Source organism: Pan troglodytes, chromosome 1 (genome assembly GCF_028858775.2).
Source record: "Pan troglodytes isolate AG18354 chromosome 1, NHGRI_mPanTro3-v2.0_pri, whole genome shotgun sequence".
Taxonomy (NCBI): domain Eukaryota; kingdom Metazoa; phylum Chordata; class Mammalia; order Primates; family Hominidae; genus Pan; species Pan troglodytes.
In genome coordinates this window covers 172,329,232-172,347,496 of record NC_072398.2, presented here as the reverse complement: position 1 = coordinate 172,347,496, position 18,265 = coordinate 172,329,232, and the positions used below count along the sequence as shown (strand labels likewise).

At 35.4% G+C, this 18,265-nt stretch overlaps 1 protein-coding gene across 4 annotated transcripts in view; it reads right to left on the bottom strand.

The window, feature by feature from the left end:
• Nucleotides 1–2,317: 2,317 nt before the first annotated feature.
• The window catches only part of MYSM1 (Myb like, SWIRM and MPN domains 1), a 45,353-nt gene continuing 29,405 nt past the window's right edge, over nucleotides 2,318–18,265 (bottom strand). For 2 of the 4 annotated variants that reach the window (XM_016919456.3, XM_513441.8), the window contains exons 13-20: nucleotides 16,524–16,578; nucleotides 16,170–16,220; nucleotides 15,385–15,459; nucleotides 14,577–14,765; nucleotides 13,047–13,179; nucleotides 8,948–9,053; nucleotides 8,712–8,769; nucleotides 2,318–7,697 (exon numbers count right to left, since the gene is read on the bottom strand). In XM_016919456.3, the coding sequence (XP_016774945.1) occupies nucleotides 7,539–7,697; nucleotides 8,712–8,769; nucleotides 8,948–9,053; nucleotides 13,047–13,179; nucleotides 14,577–14,765; nucleotides 15,385–15,459; nucleotides 16,170–16,220; nucleotides 16,524–16,578 (826 nt within the window). In that variant the 3' untranslated portion in view covers nucleotides 2,318–7,538. The remainder of the gene's footprint in view (nucleotides 7,698–8,711; nucleotides 8,770–8,947; nucleotides 9,054–13,046; nucleotides 13,180–14,576; nucleotides 14,766–15,384; nucleotides 15,460–16,169; nucleotides 16,221–16,523; nucleotides 16,579–18,265) is intronic. The other 2 variants (XM_063801453.1, XM_016919457.4) reach the window with 2 other exon arrangements.

Here is an 18,265-nt window from a genome sequence, read left to right as displayed (position 1 = left end):
CGTTGGGCAAGTGACTTAAACACTCTATGGCTAAGTTTAAAATGGGGGTAGTAAGATTCTTCTTGCAAGGTTGTTGTGGAAACTAAATGTGACACTGTTATGTAAAGCATTTTAAGCACTGTATCTATGTATAATAGATGGCTGTTACTATTATAAACAAAAGTGAAGATAGTTAACCTGGATACTATGAAACAAGGAAACTCATCCCTAGATCATACTATGTCAAGGAACTAGAAAAGTGAATGTATTAGTGCTTACAAATTCAGCTACACGTGCAGTCTTTTCTGCCTCTTAGGCTAGCCAACAGTACTGGGCTGAGATGGTAGTGCTGACACGTTGTGACAGAGCACCCTCTAGTGGCCGTAAACATTAACATTTTCATTACAATTATTGAAGAACATGGCTTTGTGGACATGCATGCAAACATCGAGGATTTGGGTTTGTTACTCTTAGATAATGCCAATAAAGCGAATAAATTCTCACTAATTATAGCACTTCTAATAGTAATTCCTTAGTCAACTGTTCCACAAAAATCATGTTCTGGGCATTGATAAGATCTTGCAGTTCTAAAAGAGACAATTACATTTTAAATTAAAACGTATTAACATTTGAATCTCACATAAAATACTAAGTAGTTCTTTATGAGATTGAAAAATAATGTGACATCACTCAAAAGGATGGTGCAGTAGCACTTGGGTTAGGTGGCAGAGCTGGGGTCTTTCTAGGGGCGCTCTTGCTACAAACTTGGCTGTGACTTTGGGCAACCTGCTTCATTTTGGGCAACCTGTTTCCTATTAAAATATAGAACTGTAAGCCTGAACAATCCTTTTTCCAGCTTTAAAATTCTCTGAATTAAGGGGGATAGGTTATCCATTTTAATATAGAGCTCTGGTTTCAAAGAAATTTGATGTCAACTTTTCTTTATGAACATGGGGTCTCAAGTACAGTAGTTTAAAGGCCATGCAAAGACAAGTTTATACTATTTTAGAAAATCAATCCAAGCCATCTGTAGCAGAGATAGCTAGTCACTAACAAAGATTCATATTTCCTTTCCATAGTGTAGAATTTTGCAGAAGTACCTGTCCAATCAGGACTCCATTTAGCGGCTCCCTTTGCATTCAGGTGGGACCGTATGTTTAGTTCTTCCCAAAGGAATAGCAAAAACCATGTGTATTTCCAAGTAGTTAAGTACCAGGTGTGTAACCCTCCACTCTTCCTCGTTCCCCTTGTCCTCCAAGGGATAACACTAATGTGAAAGGAATCTATTGAAGATGAGCTGCCCAGGAGGGCCACCCAATCAGAAATACCTGCATTGGATTTACTATTTCTTGTACTTTGCCACCTAAATTATTATCATTTAGGTGCCTGAGTTCAAACTGGTTCTATAACAAGACAGAATATGCCTGTACTACTCTAAGGAAAATTAGCTTATAGGAATAAAAATTTTTCTGCAGATACTAACAAAATTTAAAGGGTGCATAGTTGATCTAGCAACTAAGGTTCTATGACTCTTCTGAGAAGTATTAACTGTGTAAAAGAAAAAATATATTTTTAATAGAAAAATGGAAACAACCTGAAGTTCAACTGAAAACAGATCAAATAAATTAAGACAAATATATACTGCAGAATACTATGTACTTACTGTAAAGGATGAATAGACTTTAGGCACCAAGATGGAAAGATGTCCTCAATGAGAATTATAGAAGTTAAAGATATACAGTATGATTCTGTTGGGTTTTTAAAAAAAATTTATAGGTTTTGCATAAAGACTGGAAAGTTGAAGATCAATAAATGAGGGAATACTGCTTTTAAGGTAGATTTTCACTTCCTTTACACCTTCTACAGCCTTTAGTTGACACAATGTGTATTGCTTTCATAATGAACATCTTCATATACTCTACCCTTTAACCAAAACTCTCGCCATTCTCACTCCTTACCTCCACACCTATGCTAAACACCTCTCTGAAGCATCCTCCCACAAATGCTATTTAACCAAATCTGATTAGGCCGCTTCTCTTCCCCAGAAATTGATCTCACTGCTCATATTCCAGAGAATTTTCTCTCATTTGTTTAACCATCCATTACCCTGGAAGTCTTCTTTTGGCATCTCAGTGTCTTAGCTATTCATGTTGGGCTTTATCATCTGTTTTCCCACTTACAAGGCTTCTTGTGGGAAGAAATTAAGATTTCCTCATCTTTGCTTCCCCTACAGTGTTCTATATAACAGATGCTCAACAAATCTTTGATAAATTAAAATGTGGCATTTTTTTGCAATTCAATGTGTATATTGCTAATAATTTAGAAAGAATCCAAATGATCACTTTATTTTCAAAATTTTATTTTTATGGAATTTTCAGCATGTTTAAACTTAATTTTTAGAACAAAATCCAAAAGCTTAAAATCAGGTATCTTATAATGTGTCACAATTAAGTATGGAGAGTTCTGTCATTTTTGAGGAAAATCTTTCATAATTCTTAAAATGCAGATCTTTACAATATTTTTAAATACAGACATATACAACATGGCATATTTAAATGTACAAAATAGTTGAAATTATATTTTATTACAGAACATTCCAAAATTCAAACTAATTTTTAAAAGTCCACAAACACTGATAGCATTTGGAAAAAAATAGCAACAAGTTTATCAATAACCATGCAGTATGTTTAGTAACTAACTTATACACAACACATAATTTACATGTCAAATCCACAAATCTAAAGATACATGACTAATCTATTTAACTCACGCTAGAATCTAAATACTATTTTATAATTCATAGGTTTAAACACATGTTTCACAGTAATCTATGAAACAGGAATATAAACTATGAAAACATATTTAACTGACTTCTTAAGAGACGAGGAAATGTCAAAAATAGCAAATCAGGCATTTTTTCCCCTGAAATTAAAGTTCTTATGAATACCTTCATAAACACCAAAGGAAGAAAATAAAAACAACTCAGATACTATAACTTAATTTTTACCTTCTCAAACTTCTGTTTAGAGCTCTTGGCATAATCACAGCTCCCCTGGGATATTTTTATTTTTTCCTGATTTAGTGGAGACAACTATTTATTCCCTCCCTTGTTCCAGGAAAAATGTAAGGTGGCTTAGAAGATAGACTCAGAATATACTAGAAAGTATAATTATAGGTTAAATAAAAAAGAAAATAGAGAAAGCAGAATTTGGGGGAATAGCACATGAAGCCATTTAAGAAAAGGTCAAGAAATATATCCTAAAGTATATTACATTATTCTCCCACAGTGATTTTCTGGAAATATTGCAAAATACATTAATTTGTAAGAAAACTAATATTAAAGTACTGGTAAACTAGAGATGCTGATCAAATTTGTTAAATTATTTATTTACCCTGATGAAGCAGATGATTATAAAAATGTGTGTGCTTTTCTTTGTGCTTGGATAAAAGAAGTTTTCCTAAATACCATATATTGGTAGAGTATCGGTGAAAAAAAAAATAAAATTTGGGCACCCTTACTGAATTTCTACTGAGAATTCCATCAACTGCTGTCTGCTGACTTGCGACTGGATGGCTTCAACTCAGGTGCTCATGTGTTACATGGCTGTTTTGTGAGCACAAAACAGAGCAACATCAATTCCAGGGCATCCTGACTATTGGTTTCTCCAGCTCACCTCATCAGGACCCAGCAAGAGAAATGGGAGGAACGTAATGCAGAGGAGACCTGCTCAGGTTGGCATGTTGAAGCCACAGTCTCCTCTGTTGGGTTGAGAGCTGCAGAGGTTCTGACTGTGCTTTCAGTCTGCATGTCACAGACCTCAACCCCACTCCTAGGGGCAGGGAAGGAATGGTATGGACAGAAGACTGGAAGCAGCATTAAATAGCTTCATGGAAACATGCATGGTCTGTCCATCTCTATTTTACAGGCCTAGCTTTCAATAAATAATAGAAAGAAGGGTCTTGTATCTATATGCTGAGAAGTAAGAATGCAGGGAGTGATGATGAAGGAAAGGGTTTGTGGGAAATGGAGAGGAAAGAAAGGTAGTAGGATGTTTCCCTTTCAAGTGTGGCACGAGTTTCAAAACTACAGATTAGGGACTGACCAGAACAAAAATATCTGAAGACTAAAACAAACCACTGCCTCCTATCTTTTTTGAGGATGAATGGTCCCAAGTAATCCTTGTGAGTTTGGTTAGGTTGGGAAGGAAGTAAGTTCAAGTCTATAGATCTATAACCGTGGAAACTGCGGTGCTCTTGGATGGAGTGGCAAAGACTTCTCCAAGGACTGTGGTGGTGGGAGAAGGGGACAGAATAATGACTGCTATTTTTCCAATGATGCCCTTCAGAATACAGTCAATGCCAACTTATCCATTAGGCACAGTACCTAAGGCCCACAGTTTTTTAGAAGCCCACAAAAATGTTTTAATTTTTTTTAGCCTCATAAGAAAAAACTGAACTTCTAAACAAAATGTTTTAATCTAAAATATTAATACATTCATTTCATACAGATACAATTGTAAAATATCACTTTTAATTTTGTATGGAAGAAGGGGTCTAAGATGGCAAAACTATCTAGGGCCCACAAGAATCATAATGCAGTTCTGAATACAGGGTCAAACAAACTGTAACTGAAGCAATATAACTTGAACTGGAAACTGAAGATAATTTAAAAGGATTAGAGAAGAATGGTCAAGGCTAAAATAACGGAGATGGAGAGTCTGAGCTTACTGATCCTGTTCCACTGGTTTTTCTTTTCTTGAATGTTACTTTGGAATTAGATTAAGTCTAATATTGGGGAAGCGCTAGTGTCGATTTCCATTAGCCAAGCCAGAAAAAAAAAAAATTAGGTCATTATTTTATAGTCATTGTGCAATAACAAAGACAGAATCAGGATGAAGACACCTGCATGTCTTTAAGTCCTTTAGTCCTTTCTCCACTTCTGTAAACATTATTAAAGGCAGGTGTTCCTTTGAGACTCTGCCTCCTGAACTTCCTGTATCATAGGCCCCCTCAGTTATAGACTTCCTCTGTGCTTCTACAAGGCCCTGGCTCCATTAACCTCGGTAGTAGCCTAAGGCTGGTAGTGCCAGCAATGTGGGTACCTGTGGTTGCAAAATTGTTTTAAGAATATGACAAAAGAAAAAGGAAGCAGGGAAAATGATGGAGGAAGAGAGAAAGAAGTAACCAAGTTTAAAAAACTAAAATTATACTGTCAAAAAAATGGGGAAGGATTTATATACTAATTGTGTTTTTTTAAATAGTAGCACTGAGATATTTGTACTTCACACTTCTCTGTATTTTAAAATATACTTTACAAGACAAATGTACTCTATAGTCAGAAAATATTAAGTATTATTTTGAAAACTGTGCTCTCAAGGCCCCAAACTCTTGACAAGTATCATCCTTGAGATGCTCACAATATGGCTTAGATTAGCAAATATGGTTAAACATTGGCACACAGGGCAAGGAGACTCAGATTTGAGAGCAGAACTTTTAACAATTTCCATTACTTTCCATCACCCAAATTCATCAGTATTATAGGGAAATGTCAATCAAGAAAGCTAGTATAAAACACTTTTTAGTATTTGTTCCCCAATATATCATGAGGAAACAGGTCAAAAGGAAGATGAGTACAAAGGAATCAATCACTGCCTTTCACAGAATCACGCAACTTCGGAGCTTGGAAGGGAATACTAAGCCATAAAATTCAGGCCCTTGATTTACTGGTGAGGAGCATGGGGTCCAGGTTATGTGTTTTGATTAAGGTCACACAGCAAAGTTGGTAACAGAGTTAGGGTAAGAGCTCAGGTTTCCTGACTTTTGGTATAGTTCCTCTTACACGCTCAGCCCTCAAACTAATTGTTTTATAAGCTATACTTCATTGTTTATCCTAAGTGCACACAGAGAAATGGAAAAATACTACCCTTTTTTTAAAAATGTATGTTAATTTGGAAACTGTATTAACTCAGAATATAAACTTCACATGAGTAGTCCAACGATTAGAATGAACAATAAAATTTTAGTTCTGGAAGGACATTAAGAAGTTAAGTTAGACTTTAGTTACACAAGAATTAAGGCTCAGGGAAAGTAAACTATATCTCCCCAAATCACAAAGTTGAGACAAGAACCAGGTCACCTAAAGCTGGCTCACTGCTTCTTCCAATACTCCTTATTCTTCATTGGCTACTGATTACAAACAAAGCAAAATATAGAATCAATCTGATTTAGATATAAGGAAACATTAGTAAGAATGTTTGGTGAATAGGTATAAATCAATTCTCTGACTACTAAGAAATAAACTAAAATCTACTGAATTTCAATAAATGAGGCAGCATGACTGCTTATTTTATTTTAAAATTGGCTTAAATGCAGATCATAATTCTGAGTTTTGGTGTCATTTGAAGACGACGTAAAGCTTAACAAATGTAAAACAAAATTCTAATGTTTAAAATTCTCTAGATCAGGGGTTGGAGAATAATAGCCAACAGCCTATGTTTTATGAGGCCTGTGAGTTAACAATGGTTTTTAACGTTTTAAAGGGCTGTAAAAAACACACACAAAGAAGAATGTCTCATAGACATCATATGTGGCCTGAAAAGCCAAAATTATTTACAAACTGGCCCTTTACATTAAAAAAGTTCACTGACCTCCATTATAGATTCAGAAAGCATATGAAACTGGGCTGAATATGTAATATGTCCTGAAAGGCTTGTTTTAAAAATTAAATCTCTGATTTATTCCAGCTTTATTATCATTTGCCTCTTTCTCCTAGTAGTAGGCAGTAGAAAAAAAGTTTGAGTTATGATTACCTACGTTCCAGTTAAATGAGGTTTTATCACACCTACTAATGTAAGTGGACTCACAATTGAAGCTAATTATTTTATGTGTGTAAAATTGGTTAAAAATTTTCAGATAGCTGAGAAAATGGCATATCTTATGATACTGTTGCTATACAATGAAATGGAAGCTAGTATCTATGATTAGAAACTGGTAATTTAGTTCTCTCCTTTGGGTTTTTCCTGTTTTTAAGATTTTCTTGTCATGCCTCTCCTGGCCTCCTGTTAGATTTACTAATCAGTAGTTCTAAACCATATTAATTATCTCAGTGACCACCCATCCATATCTCATTTATAGCCATAAACAAATCTCAGCAGAACATATGGAAAGAATGGAAGTGCTTTTAAATGAAATATGAGATACCACAATGGAACATAAATGACTAGTTCAGGGAAGAAATGACTTAGAGACATAGTCCAAATCCCAAGCTGAACACAACAGTAAAGCCGACCAGGTTGCTAAGTTTCACAGCCTACAGCATTGCTCAGTAAAGGACTAGAACACCGTGGTGGACCCTGGTTTGCAGAACACTCTGATAAACACTGTATGAAAACAAATCTGTATCTCTTCCTTTTCACATGATTTATGTGGCAAAGTTTGGATTTTGTGAAATAGAGAAAAAATACCAAAGCTGTGCCAATGTTAACTACAATCACTTTAAGTTTATAACTTTGAAAGTAAGATCTACTGTGTCAAGATTAAAAGTCTTAACTTTAAAATAATCACATTAACAATTCCTTTGTACAGTTCTCTTCGGTTACTCCATTCTCTTGGTTGCTTTTATAATTGGAAAGGAACAAATTTTCTATTTCAGTCAAGAATTCTTCAGCCATAAAGCAATTGGTCACTTTGCTCAGAGTCTTCCTCATACACTCCAAAAGCTAGTTGAAAAGAAAAGTTTTATATTTAAATACAGAAAAAGTATGAGGGTTTGCATTACTATCACTATTTCGTCCCTTTCCAGACCTCACATTTCCTAATGCTCAAATGAGAAACACTCTCCTTAAAAATGGTTGAAGATTAACTTGTGTTTAATAGTCACAGAGCTGGAATGTAGGAAATTGCTGCTGAGGAACACTCAGCTTAGTACTTTTATGATTTTACATAAGGAGACAAACCTGAGATTGTTTATGTGATGCTTTCTACTTTGGACGTATTTGTGACTTTTCTCCATTTGTAGTTACACTTACAAAGCAAAATAATCCTGAGTATACACACACACAAAAATCTAGGTACATAAAAACATAGGATTCTGCATTTCAAAATGAGGATGCTAGCTGGAGTCTATTTCCTTGGAAATGTGCACATACTTTTTCAACAACACACAAAAAACTGGATATAACAGAAAGGAGTAAAACATATTAAAAAGAAACTTAATGTTTAAATTTTCTATCCCCAATTGCTATTTAAAAAGACAAATGTTGCAGATCTACTAGCCTTCAATCATTACAGAAGCAAAACCTAGACGTGAACTGACAGAATTCAAAACTCTTATTTCCTATTAGAAAGTTAAATAAAATGACTATTTAAATTTAATCGTTGGATTTATACCATCATTCTTAAAAATGACCAATTGTTAAGGCTAAAATGGAAACATGGCACTTTCAAATTTAATAAAATAAGAAAAATGTTCTCCATTGTGTATAATAATAATCTGCTAAAATCAGCCGACACTGACAAATTTATTCTAAAATAGAATTTTTTCTATGTGCAAGCTTGGGCAACAAAACAGGTTACTAATTATCTCCTAGAAATTAATTTTCCAAAGGAAAAAGTAATAAAAGAAATATACAGAAAATTATCCACAAAGTATTAGGCATCATGGGAAAACACATTGAGATGAATAGCTTCAGAATCTGTGAACAATGGAACCAATTAAAATGAAGACAGCTTACTTTCTGCAAACAAGTCAGGTCAGAATCCCGGCGAAAGATTTTATCCATGGGGACGCTGCTGTAGGAAGAAATATGAAAACAAACTGGTGAAACGAATACTATAAACTAATCAGTTTCATAATAAACTATCACGGATGCCATACATCACAATTTTATATTTAACTTGGGTTTTCTCTGAAACATAATTTAATGAGCAACACTGCAGATGTGCAACCATCTCAAACCACAGTACATACCTATGGGAGAGCCTGTATTTTTCTATTATCCATCTTGTCTTTTCAAATACTAATCCCCACTGAGGTTCTTCTAACATCTGCTGTACTTCAAATTTGTAAGGTAAGCCTAGAAAAGCATAAAGAAGCACATTTTCATCAACTATTTCTTAACTCTCCAATCTCCTTTTAATTATACTTAAAATTCCCTTCGGTGTTTTTACAACCATAGCTTTGCAGATCAGCTGAACAGCACTTTAAACATAGTGGGCATTCATTAAATATTTATTGCCTGATTGTACTTGGTCCACTAAGCATATTAATGCCAAGCTATTAATAATAATAATGAGTAAAAGTGCCATTTACATGACAATTCTACGCATGGCACTATGATGGGATGATCACGTAATTTATCACCTAAACCAAGAGACTTTTTGAATGAAAGAAGGTACTATTAATAATTATGCCTGAACCACAGGTTTAAAGTGGGATTATCCTAGACAAACTAAGACATATTGCCATCCTAGTGATAATTAAAAATCTATATATATACAGGTTATTAAGCTTACAACAATGCCGTAAGGTTTTTTTTTTTTTTAACAGGTGAGAAAACTGAAGCTGAGACACATTAAAAAACATATTTAGGCTAGCAAAGTGGCAGGACATAGATGTTAAAACCCAGCAGGTTTGCCTCACTTCTGAGCCCAAACTCATTCCACCTCCCTAGAAGAGCTAATCTAAGACTAGACAAGAGGATAGGATGAACTCTGGGGAGGCAGCAACTGCTTTGAGTCAAAGTTGTTATACTAAACTCTGGAGGAAAGAAAGAAGCCCAAGGGGTGAACATCATATATTCATCTAGAAAGGAAAAAATACCAAACGATGAGTTATCTTAGCAATTTTTCACATATCCTTCAAGACCCCCATGCAAATGCATCTATAGCATTTTTTTTAAAAGCTCAGCTGATTCACTAGCAAAGGCTGATACCATCATAGTAACACTTATAATGCATACTATGTGCCACCTAAAACTTAATGTGAAATCACTTAAATGAAGTAGCTGCCATTATTCACCCCCTACCTTTTTTTTTTTTTTTTCGATAAGGACACTACGTCATAGAAAGGTTAACCTGCTCATGATCAGATATAAAAGGCATTGGCAGGATTTGAACCCAGGCAGTCAGGCTCGAGAGTTCTGCTTTTAACTTATACATAATACTGCCTCTCAACTGGGTTTCTACCATGGTAAGGAATAAATAAAATGCCAGCAAATCAGAAGGCATGGGAAAAAAAAAGGGGAAAAATACAATTATTTCCTCACAATGAAATAAAGCATAGCTTAACTGTCAATATGCTCTAAAAAGGCATTTTTTCAGGTGTTTGGAAGGAAAGGGGACAGCAAGCCTGATGATGATGACTGATCTTTTTTATTTAATTCCTCAATTTTCCTCTTCTCCAAAAACTTAAGAAGAGTGACACATTATAGTACACGGGGTATTAAGCAAACTCCTTATGGTGATAACAGTCATTTACTTGACATGCTTTGATTACTTACTAAACATGGATACCATCTATATAATGATAACCACCCACTGAAAACCTATTATTTGCTAAACACTTTACATATATTACTGACACACCTTACAACCATATACCTACTGTAAGCAAGGTAGTAATTTTTTCTCATTTTACAGCTGTAGCAAAGGAGAATGAGGGAGTAGACTGCCCAAGGTAAAATAAGCAATAAATGTCAGAGCTGGGATCTGAATCCAATAGAGTGACTCCTACTCTCAGTGAAAGTTGAAGATGAAAATAAAGAGAGGTAAATAATGCATTTTCAATCTATGCTGATGCAAAAACATGAAAACATACACACAAATTATATACAGGTCTATTTGGTATTTTTAAGAATATTTTTTAAGTTAAAAAAAGGTACTTTTAAAGTCAATAAAAGTTTCCTTTTATAGAGAATATTTTTATCCACTAAAATATCAGAAGAAAACTGATCACTAAATATATTTCCTGCCTGTCACAAGTAAAGAAAACATTAAACCATTAGAGATATTGTAAAGATATGACCTGAGTTAAAAGTACTGTAGCACAAGGTATCCCATGGCTTCTAGAAAACCTTAATTCTTGCACCAGAGGATTTCTAAGGGCAAAGCAAAAGACCTAGGATTAAGATCTAATACGCAGTGTTAAGCATGGACAAGTCATTTACAAGACAGCTCTGTCCAATGGTAGCTCATGGGAGCATCATGGATAGTTCCCTCTAATGCTTTCAAGTGGTTCTTTCCCATCTGGGCTAGTTTATTCACATGCATGTGCTGATCTGTAGTTTGCTAAATACTCCAGGGATAGTCTTCTACAAATCTCCAGAGTTCACTCTCCATTCTGCTTTCTGTTCTCTTGGGGCTCTGTCTCACAAACTCAGCTGTCTTGGTCTCCTTATCTCCATCACCTTAATTGAGTCTGCCTGGCTCTGGGTGGGTTTCTCCTTCTTGTGCCATATCTGAAAACCCTCTTAAGCAGTAAGCTAGGGTAATGTGGGGCTCTTTTCATTTGTTTCCCATCTCTTAGCAATCGTATTCCTTTGCTGCTCAATGTTGTGTTTAAATACCATTATTTTACATATTTTGTCCAGTTTTTTGGTGGTTTCAGACAAGTTCTTGTTACTTCATTTTGGCCAGAGTAGAATTCCATGAACTAAATTTTAAATTTCATGTAATTCTAATCAACTTACATTTAAAGTCACATGTACTGCTATTGTACTGGATAGCACCAGAATTGAGGTTCATTACCAAAACCTAGCAGTCTGTGAGATTACAAAATCAAGTCAGATGATGATTTAAAGATGGTTTTAAAATGATTTAAAGAGAGAACAATTGCGATTCTTTCTACAAAACTGTACTGAGCTGAAGAATAATGTGTATTATGTGCTATGCTCAAAATGGACATTCCAGACTAAAAGCTAATACCAATATTATTAATTCAATAAAAACCCATAGTGTTGACCACCTCCTAGATGCAAAGCAATTTATTAGGTGCTACTTGAGAAAAAAGACAAATAAGACACAGTCCCTGCTCTTTGGGCATACAATTTATTAGGACTTGCTAAATAGATAAATTGCATTAAAAGACAAAGTGACCATGAAGGCAGGAATAAAGTGTTGCAGATACATAAAGAATAAAGCAACTAATAGTAAATAACATGGGGGCAGTGCTGGTAAATCTATATCAAATATAGGGCATCCAAGTGAGATCATTAAGAATGAAGAGAAATTAATTATTAAACAAATATTCATTTAGTATCTACTTTATGCCAGGCCTCATGCTAGAAACAGGATAGAAAAAATGGGTACAATACAGTATTTATTCTCAAAGAGCTCATAATCTAATGGGGAAGAGTACAATGTGGGGTAACTGTAGTGGCAGTGTCCAGGGGACCTGACCTATAGCAGTGGTAGTAATGACAGAATAAATATCCTAGAGTTATTTAGCCTACTGTTTCCTCTGATTATTTGCTTTCTAGCCACACTCCCTTCCTTTTCCTAGTCTGCTATACTAATTCCCTATCCGCCCAGAAATGTTTGGACTACAAGTGGACATAAACCTCAGAGGAATCAAGTCAGACGATGGTCTATGCCAACCAAATTCTTTCCTGAGATAGAATGGGAACAAAGAGAGATACAAATTGAGTTAATCATTGTTAACCCTAAACTGGGAGGTGACAGAGAGCTGGTGGTCATTTTTTTTCATTTGCATGCCATCACAGAGAAAGCCAGTCTGCATTTATAAAAAAATTTTCATGAGAACAGAGACTGTTTTGTTTACTGCAACATCTCCAGTGCCTAGCATACACACTGCCTGGCCATAACTTTTCTCCATATTTCAATCCTTTTGCCCAGTGGCCATGGTAACAAAAGTGGGGACTTGAATATAGCAGGAGATTAAGAAACGGAAGAGGGTGGCTGCACTAGGGTGGCACCCAAATAATGATTCCCTAGTTGAGGGCACAAACTCTTGCATTAAATAATTTTGCACAGTTGCAAATCTTTTGATTTGTATGAGTCAAAGAAATAAGAGTAGAAATAGGATAAAGTTATTTTTGTTGAAAACTTACGATAAGAGCCATCTGGGCTAATTTCCTCACTTATAACCAGGCAGGTAATCTGAGAATATGGTAAGGGATTATTTCGATTATAGGGACTAACAATCATCCCAATGAACTTTGCACCTCCTCTGGAGAAGTAACTCTACAATTACAAGAAAAATATAATTAGTTTCAACTATATAAATTCAAAAGCCAATATTTATCCATACTAACATTTTAAACATCTAATGGGGAAAAGCAGGAACAAAAAGGTGCATTAAAAAGTTCACATCTGGCCCAGCACAGTGGCCCACGCCTGTAATCCCAGCACTTTGGGAGACTGAGGCAGGCGGACTGCTTGAGGTCAGGTCAGCCTGATCAGGCTTGAGACCAGCCTGGCCAACATGGTGAAACCCCGTCTCTACCAAAAATACAAAAATTAGCCAGGTGTGGTGGCACGTGCCTGTAACCCCAGCTACTCAGGAGGCTGAGGCAGCAGAATCCCTTAAACCTGGGAGACAGAGGTTGCAGTGAGTCGAGATCCCACCACTGCACTCTAGCCTGGGTGACAGAGTAAGATTATGTCTCTAAAAAAAAAAAGTTCACATCCAAACTGCAACTAAATCAAATGCCTTCGATATTCATCTCACACAGTACATTTTTCAGGCAAAAATGTGTTCAACCAAATCCGAAATGACCCTTAAAAATAAAAAATGGCCTACACAATCTGTATTTGCCATGAATGTATTTATTAATTATATTCACCACCCTACATCCGTAATTCTTATCAATACAGTAATAATTTACAAATACCCTACAGCAAACCCAGTCACATATCAAGTGTAAAATCCCAGAATAAAACTTTTTCTTCAGCTATAAAAAATACATTATGTTTCTTATTACTTCAGTTGTATCTAGTCCCTGTCCTAGTTGTTCCCATCAATTTTTAAAGGCTCTGGGAGTATTTACCAGTGATACATTCATGGCTTGTTTGTACTTAATAAAATAACTGACTTTCTAAATAAACAATTATCAATCTTGCAATCAGAAAAAAAAAATGCATGTTCTTTTAAAACCCCCAGTATAAGTATTTTTTTTCTTTTTTTTTTTGTGGCTGGGTGTGGTGGCTCATGCCTACAATCCCAGCACTTTTGGAGGCCGAGGCGGGCCAATCACCTGAGTTCAGGAGTTTGAGACCAGCCTGGCTAACATGGTGAAACCCTGTTTCTACTAAAACTACAAACAATTAGCTAGGCGTGGTGGTGCACGCCTGTAATCCCAGCTACTTGGGAGGCTGAGGCAGGAGAATCACTTGAACCTAAGAGGCAGAGGTTGCAGTGAGCCAAGATCGTGCCATTGCACTCCAGCTTGGGCAACAAGAGTGAAACTCTGTCTCAAAAAAAAAAAAAAAAAAAACAAAAAATAAAAATAAACAAACAAAACCCCCAGTATAAAGAATATTAGAAATGTAATATGAAAAATGTTTAAAGTTTATCTATTTAAAAGGGAGCATTGAGGGGGTGTGCAACCATTTACAGAATATAAATATACATGTAATACCTGGTATTTAGCTTGTGTGTCAATATCTCGTAAGGAAGGATTAGGATCAAAAGCAGGATGAGAATGATACCATCCAATAACACTGAAGCCTCTAACAGCCAAGGTTTCTGAGGCCTGTGTTTGTGATACAGGATCCATCTCACACTGTAGTCCTGTACTCAGACTGTTACATGGTTCTGCTGCACAGACCTATAAACGATTGATCCTCAAATGATTATACTAAAATCCTGTTAATTCTGTTACTCTAATGTTATAATTCTTTCAAAGATACGGAAACTTTTCAAGGCCAAGACTTTTATTTGACAATACCACAGGTGCCTTTAACTTGCAAATGACTTATACTCCAAAAGTCTGATTATATGCTAGGAACTTAGCATGCATTTTTCTACTCAAACAAGGTCATAATAATGGTTAGTTTTCCAGGTCAGCCCACATAATACCTGTACAAAGGTATTCTTTCAATGACTCCTGTTACTTATGACAATAATTTCAATAGAATGATGCATACAAACTTTCAACTAAAGTGTTAGTACCTATTTCTGGCCTCTTAGAAGTTGTAGCTTTTTACTAATAAAGGTAATGAGGCCCCAAGGCCTGGCAATGTTCTCTCGGTGGTAAAAAGAAACAGGTGCTAGGCATATAGAATGTTAAGTCACTTCTGGGAATATATAACTTGCTACATTTGCATATTCTCATATATATCATAGGTAAAGTCTGTATTTTAATTATATTAACTGAATTCTATAAAAATATTTGGTATGGTAGTAGGACTAAATAACTAAAACTTTTTTTAAAAGAGAGAACTTACTTCAACTACTTTATCAACTTCTGAGTATCTTCCTCCTAACAGACCAATCACTTCTGCCATAGAAACATGAGCATGCTAAAAGAAATACAAGACAGACTTAGCCCAAACGCACAAACCCACCTGACAAAGTAACAAAACTCACTTATCATAAGAAAGTCATTTGTAAGTATAGTCATCATGCTTTTATAAAATAAAGTAGCATAGGAGAGGAACTAGATGCTAGGATCAGTGCACAGAAACTAAGATTTCAGGTCTATCTTCACTGCTGGCTGAGAAGCTTTCAACCAAACACTTAAAAATTCTCAGACTCTACTTTTGCAATTACAAAATGAAGATACCATTTACTCTCCCTACTCAAGGGAGGTATTATGTAAGGATACAAAGTAAAAATCACTCTAAATCCTTCTACACAAAGACATCACAAACACAAAAACTGTTGGAGGTATCGGTAGTTTAGTAAAAACAAAAAAACCCTCCAAATTACAGGAGTTGTGCTTTGTTTCAGTGATCTAAAAAGTGGCAGACACATATATTAGAAAGTTAAAATAGGGTTAATGATGGTAAACAGTCTGCAAAAACTCACATTAATTTATTTTCTCTAAAATATGGAAACATGCAATTGTTTGGCTTTTCTCCAAAAGAAAAGACTTATTTTTAGATTCCTTGTAAAATAGGACAGTTAAGATCCAAAATACACGTCTTCCATACTCTGTCTTACGCCTGCAATAAAAATACACAAGAGTAGAAATCAGAATAACTAAGTAAACACAATAGATTATCCTTACCAAATCCATTATTAAAAGTGCTTCTGAAGCCACTTTCACCTGAAATGGCTCCTGAAATATAAAAAACAAAACAAAACGGGGGAGCATAAAAATAGAGATTTTTGTTCTCCCCACCTGGAATGCCCACCCTGTTCTCCTTTATCCACCCCACCAAGTTCTCAGCACTAACCAAAGCTCAGCACAAACTAGAGTTTTAAAACATTATGATTTAAAATTCCAGCAGGGAGAAATTCTCTCTCATTTTCAGTCTTTTTATACATATGCCTTGCACATATGGAAAAAGAGTAAGCATTTCCTGTTTGACAGGGGGAAGTGGGGATTGTCTACTGTCATTCATTAATGCATAAATAGTACCTGCTTTTCTTCACTAAAAAAATTACAAGGTATCAGTTGGAAGGGATCAAACGAGCTGAAAAAGAAAAAAAATTTTCAATACAATCTCAACAAGATTAGGAAAATAACATTTATTTGTAAATCTGAAAGTGTATATCAATAATCTAAACCCAAATTCTGTCTAAATGAGAGAGTTTTGTAGGAAATTCCATAAACCCTTTCAAAAGAAGCACTGTTCTGTTAGATTTAACAAGAACAAAAAAAACCCAGGAACTTCGAGATAAAGTTACTCTGTTGTCTTAATTTCCTTTAACACTCAAAGAGGACACTATAAACTATCAGACATATGTCCCACACTAAAAGCAGATTTCAAAAAGTCCAATGAAAATATAATTAACTGTCATGAGACCCAAAAAAAGGTTCAAGAAAGATGGAAGTTTATCAAAAACACTTGTCAGTTCAATAATGTGCCCACTATAGAATAGGAACTTAAAACATTTTTTGAATCAATGAATGACAAACAGTTCTGGTAAAGATATTAATGTATTACTCCTATCATAAACTCTTAAAGTGAAAAAGTGGCCAGGTGCAGTGGCTCACATCTGTAATTCCAACACTTCAGGAGGCCGAGGTGGGCAGACCCCTTGAGCCTAGGAGTTTGAGACCAGCCTGGATAACATGGTGAAACCCCACCTCTAAAAAAAAATTTCAAAACTAGCTGAGCGTGGTGGCGTGTGCCTGTAGTCCCAGCCACTCGGGAGGCTGAGGTGGGAGGATCACTTAAGCCCAGGAGGTGGAGGCTGCAGTGAGCCATGATTTCGCCACTCTACTACTCCACTCCAGCCTGGGTGACAGAGTGAGACCCTGTCTCCAAAAAAAAAAAAAAAAACAACAACAACAAAAAAGTGAAAAAGTAAAAAGAGGTGAAAAAGAGAGAACCTAAGCAAGGTCAAAAGCACACATAAATCTCAGAAATGTCAGTAAAGAATTGAGGCTTGAGAACTATATTAAGAACAATAAAAAGGTTTTTTAGGCTATCTTCAGGGAAAGAAAAACACACAGGAATACATTCGCATTAACACAACTGGAAGAGAGCAGGGCAATTCCATTCCCATTCAACCACAGATGGTTAGCTTCAAGAGAACATTTTGTTTTGCTTAATAATGTATCCCAAGTGATCAGAACCGTGCCTGACATATACAGTACACATTCAAAGATACTTGTTGAATAAAGAAAGACCTTTAAATTAGAAAGTGTTTAATCAACACAAAAAGAAACTGAAGACCAAGATAGATGAGAAAATAGCACAGAAAGAACATCCTGGAGTACTTAAGAACCACGGATATGGAACCGCTGTCAGTGTTTGTTGAGGAACTGCAGAGAATGGGAAAGTTACTGAAGGACTAGAAATAGACAATTATTGAGCTTGTTTCACAATACAAAAAAGCAGACTACAGAAAAGGAGGAACTAGATGTTGAACAGTAGTAAAATTCTAGAAAAAATTATGAAACAGCTGATTTGTGATCCTTAACCAAGTGAAGAGGTGACTAAGTAAAATAATGAGTTCATGAAAAGTCATGATAAGTAGACCTTATTGTAGACACTATTGATAGGAATAATCTGTTAGAAACTAAAGACTTAAATATATTTTATCTGAAATTAAACAAGACATCTGATATGATTATCCTTCTGTATAAGATGAAGATATATGGGTTAATTGTGGTAATCTATATAGCTGATTGAAGAATGAATGTCTTCGTTG